Here is a 4,403-nt window from a genome sequence, read left to right as displayed (position 1 = left end):
CAGGAGATATTAACACATGGTTAATGTGTTTTGTCTCATTGCCGTTTCAAGCACTAAGATGAGGCTGAAATACCTACATTTGCACAATTTCAAATGATGTTAATCGTTAAATCTGAGAGTTAAATAAACGTACACAAGTGAAAATTGGAATGATGAATGATGTTTAACTTGCTTAGTTTTTTTGTGTGACATAACTACCTCAATGACTAAATGGAGAGGTGTGCATAATTGTATAGTTACAAAATGTTGTCATAAATATTGTTTCCTTTACAAAATGTCTACATATTGATAATTAATTTCAATCATCTTGCGAAAGATCATTGAGATTAATTATATCATGAGATAAAAATTGGCGTGCTGCATCTATTAGTTCTTGCGGGATTTCTAATTGCCTGGGCAACATACCCAGCCTGTCCAGTCTTTTTTTTCCAATGTGTGGATTCTTATAATTATTACCGCCTTTAGCTTTTAGTACCTCTATCATGCATAGTTGATATTGTATCCAAGTGTAGTTTAAAAGCTTTGGTTCAAAAGTGTCGTACGCATCATTAACCGCCTTTATCAGATCATTGAGGTCTTTGGAAAATGACTTGAATTGAATTGATTGTAGAGCACTAAACAATCCCAAGTCCAAGATGTTCATATCTGGACTAGAGGCCGGTTGACAAACTAGTCTAATGTTAAATCCGTCTTTCTTGGCTTCTTCATTGAATGCATGATCATTTATTAAAATATGCGGCTTGGCGTTATCTTGTTGAATCCAAATATCTTTCACCCCATTTGCTGGCCATTTTGATCTTATTGCTGGTAGACTTCAGTGATTAGTTTGTCTTGTAGAATGTCGCGTGTAACTCTTGTTATTGCTCGTAATTGTGATGTACCCGCTGGTCTCTTTTCTGACCTCCTCATTGCATAATGAGTCTCTGTAAACGGAAAAATTCCTATTTTCCCATCCCACAACACTTCACCAGCTGAATTAATGTGAGGTCTTGCAACAGCTGCTATAAACATCACTTTGCCTATGAAATTTTTATTTTGCACACATCTATATGGCTCCTCCTCTTCCGAAGGGAATAAATAATACCTCTGTGTTGCCCTACTCATGTACAACCATTTTTCATCTATGTGCACGACATTATACATAAGTCCGAATTTTGGTATATTATCTATAGTGGGTGGTATTATTTGGGATAAATGAAGTTGATTCTTCTCATTTTGTGGTCATGAGAAAGTTTTGGTTTAATTGAATTTGTGTGTGCTCTAATATTACCGGATTTCATCATTCTATAAACTTGTGAATGACCAATGCCTAATGCAGTGGCCATTGCTCTAATTATGGTCCTCTTTTCAATTGGTACAGCATTAAGCAAATTCATGTCAAAGACTCTTGGTTTCCTACCAACTCTTCCCCTTTTCCTACTATTAACATCAATTACAATGCCATTTTGCATTGATGTTTTGGCTGATTCCCACAGCCTTGCTATTGTCCACTTAGATGTGTTATGTTGCAATGCAATTGTTTTAATTGTACCCCATGGCAAACGTCTATCTGGTTCTTTAGACAAACTAGTTAATTGTTGTACAATTAACTTTCTGGTCTGAACTGGTAGTTCCCTCTTACTACCTACTGGTTGTTGTCTTAATGTTTGCTGTTGGTTCGATTCAGTTTCTCTTTCCTCCTGTGTTAATGATTGAATATGGCTTATGGGTTCCTCTAAACTCAAACTGACATCTATGTTTCCATAATTCTCACTTGTGTACTCATCATAAATGTCATATTCAGGATCTATATTAAGGTTTTCAAAATAAGAAATAAATACCTCAATATCAGGATTAATGAATTCCTCTTCTTGAAATTGAACCTCAGCCATTTGCTATTTTTGATTGCTTGTTGTTGGTTTTGTAGAATTGATGAAAGAAATAGGATCGGATCCAAATTCTTATGAACAATTTAAAAGGGGAGGACAGCAAATGAAGAAATTGAAATGAATAAGTGTTGATCTGGTTTCATACACAGTTTGATCTATTTATAGACAGATCAAATGTGTTGAAAAATTAATGTTGACTTTTGTGTAAAAATTTTTACTTTTGCTGAAAATTTGTAATATTGGAGGGAATTCTAATATTTGGGTGGGAAAATCTTTTTTTGGGTGAAATGAAACTGAAATCTAACTTAATCTGAAAATATGTTTATAATCTAAACTATTTTTCCTTTTTCTTTTAAAATTAACAACAATAAAATATTATATCCTATAAAGTGAACAGTAACCTACATTGTAGGTGATCAGAATCCTTAATATTTGTGTCCATGCTAATGTAGCATGTAATACTGAACAGAGGAAGTATGACTTATGACACATGAATCTTTTAAATAAGATTCTTGTATAAAAGCACATATAACCAGATGCCTAGGATAAAAGTTTTTTTTTATATAAAAAGGAAAAGAATATATTTAAGTGCACAATCCTTAACATGAAAGCAAGCATAAATTCATATAAAAACTAGAGAAGCATTACTTTATTCAAGATGTACCTCAAATTGTACTATACATATTCCTTATATTTACCTTAGAAAAAGACAAATACTAAAGAACATGCCATTAGGGTTGTTAAACAGGCAGAACATGAAAAGTAGATATTGCCTTCGTAATATATTAATTGATATTATCTAGTAATATTAGGGAAATCCGTTATGAAATCTCAAATAAAAATCACTTTCTTGCAACAAGAACATTTACACTTTTATTTAATTTTGGAAAACATTTCTTAAAATGTGAATAAGTATGTTTTTAAAAGGCAAAACTTATTATTAAAGTAACAGCGTTAATTATGTAGAAAATTAATGAAAATTACCCTCTCAATCAATATTTAATCTGTTGAAAGCAAAATAATGAAAATTACTATTTTCATCAATTTTAAAATCAAATATGGATTAATAGAGGGTTATGATATATATTATATAATGATTAGTATTTACTCAAATAACAAAGTATTCATCACAATCACTTTGCTCTCTTAATATAAGCGACTTTCACATAAAAATGAGAATAAAGGGCAAACTCACAAAAACAAAATAAGAGTTTTTTTTTTTTTTTTTTTTTTTTTTTAGCTTTGCAAAAAAAAAAATACAAATGTAGTTGTTTTCCAAGTGTTCTATTTAAAGGTTATCATAAAGCAATTTTCATTATTAATTTTTTATATGATGATATTTCATGTATAATATATGTTAAAGACCCCTCAATATAATAATGTGAAGGGTGAATTGTAGAGAAATCATGACCTTCTTCCACCAGAGCCTCCTTCCCTCTGGCCATTGAAAAAGACAGCAGCAACAGGCAAGCCAAGATTGTAAAGTTCAGCAAAATCCCTGGTGTTGAAGTTTTGACGCCACCCAGGAGCATACACAGTTTGCCTTCCAAGTTGACGGAACAACACGAATACGAATCGGTGAATCCCCACGGATGGTCGAGGACTCTCATAGCAAACCACCTCTTGGCCTAAGCAAATAACTTAATTATTTTAGAGGCGCAATAAAAATATACAATTCGTTTTTATGCCCGTTTATTTTCTATTATTCCCCATTTTGAGACCTAAAGCTAAGTACTTAAAGTTCAGCAAAAGTAATGTAAATTAATATTTGAGATTTTTTATCTTATGTATGTTTGGAAATGATGATTTTAATTGAAAATATATAATTGACTCAAATTTATTGGAGTATTTGCCAAATAAAAAAATTTTTAATTTGGATTTGAGGCGGTTTTAATATTGTTTTAAAAGTTGTTAAAATTAAGGATTTAAAAATGATTTTTCAAACCTTATCATTCTCAATTTTCATTAACTATTTCATAATTATAATCTACAATTTAAATGAAATATTTATTCTCAAATACAATTTTATACTCCCTCCGTTTCTTAATGTAGTTCAGAAATGTTTACAAGGAATTAAGAAAAATAGAATTTTTAGATAGCACATTTTATTTTATTGAATAATAATTTTGATGGAGAAAAATTGAACACCATAAACATTAAAAAAATATAAAAAAAAAAAGTTTGTGAAAAGAAATATAAAAACCACAACTAATAAAAAATATTTTTATAAAATTAGTGGCAATCTATGGGAACATAAGAAATATAAAGTAACAGTTTCATCCGTCCCCCGCTTTAGATGATAAATTAAATAAAGTAATTATACTAATTATTCCTTTATTAATAAGTTTTAATTAGTAACTATTAAACAAAAACTTTATAGTATAATTTTATTTCTAATTATTTTTCTGAATTAATAATTATACTTAATTATGATTGAATATTAATTATTGATTATTAATTATTAATTACTAATTCTATTTAACTATAACTAATGTTGGCTTTTATTAACTACATTTTACTCCCTTATATTTTACT

General features: G+C 29.8%; 2 protein-coding genes across 2 annotated transcripts in view; both read right to left on the bottom strand.

Annotated features, from left to right (window-relative positions):
* Window positions 1–298: 298 nt before the first annotated feature.
* LOC130818589 (uncharacterized) lies at window positions 299–1,871 on the bottom strand. The gene is made up of 3 exons (XM_057684753.1): window positions 1,271–1,871; window positions 882–1,121; window positions 299–783 (listed from the first exon to the last, which is right to left on the bottom strand). The coding sequence occupies exons 1-3, from the start codon at window positions 1,869–1,871 to the stop codon at window positions 299–301; spliced, it is 1,326 nt and encodes a 441-aa protein (XP_057540736.1).
* A 1,270-nt stretch (window positions 1,872–3,141) lies between these two features.
* Window positions 3,142–4,403, bottom strand: part of LOC130818588 (protein HEADING DATE 3A-like) — a 4,598-nt gene continuing 3,336 nt past the window's right edge. The window contains exon 2 of the mRNA XM_057684752.1: window positions 3,142–3,496. Within this exon, the coding sequence (XP_057540735.1) occupies window positions 3,273–3,496 (224 nt within the window). The 3' untranslated portion in view covers window positions 3,142–3,272. The remainder of the gene's footprint in view (window positions 3,497–4,403) is intronic.

This window comes from Amaranthus tricolor, chromosome 7, assembly GCF_026212465.1.
Source record: "Amaranthus tricolor cultivar Red isolate AtriRed21 chromosome 7, ASM2621246v1, whole genome shotgun sequence".
Lineage (NCBI taxonomy): Eukaryota > Viridiplantae > Streptophyta > Magnoliopsida > Caryophyllales > Amaranthaceae > Amaranthus > Amaranthus tricolor.
Note: the sequence above shows the minus strand (reverse complement) of the source record. Positions and strands in the feature narration are given on the sequence as shown.

Bases quoted from the DNA above. Each gene is read 5' to 3' on its own strand.
- LOC130818589 (XM_057684753.1), bottom strand. From the start codon at position 1,871: ATGGCTGAGGTTCAATTTCAAGAAGAGGAATTCATTAATCCTGATATT. The intron at 1,122-1,270 runs GTAATATTAGAG...TCGTGCACATAG, and splicing joins TTATAGAATGATGAAATCCG to ATGAAAAATGGTTGTACATG. The intron at 784-881 runs GTACATCACAAT...CAAAATGGCCAG, and splicing joins GTCAGAAAAGAGACCAGCGG to CAAATGGGGTGAAAGATATT.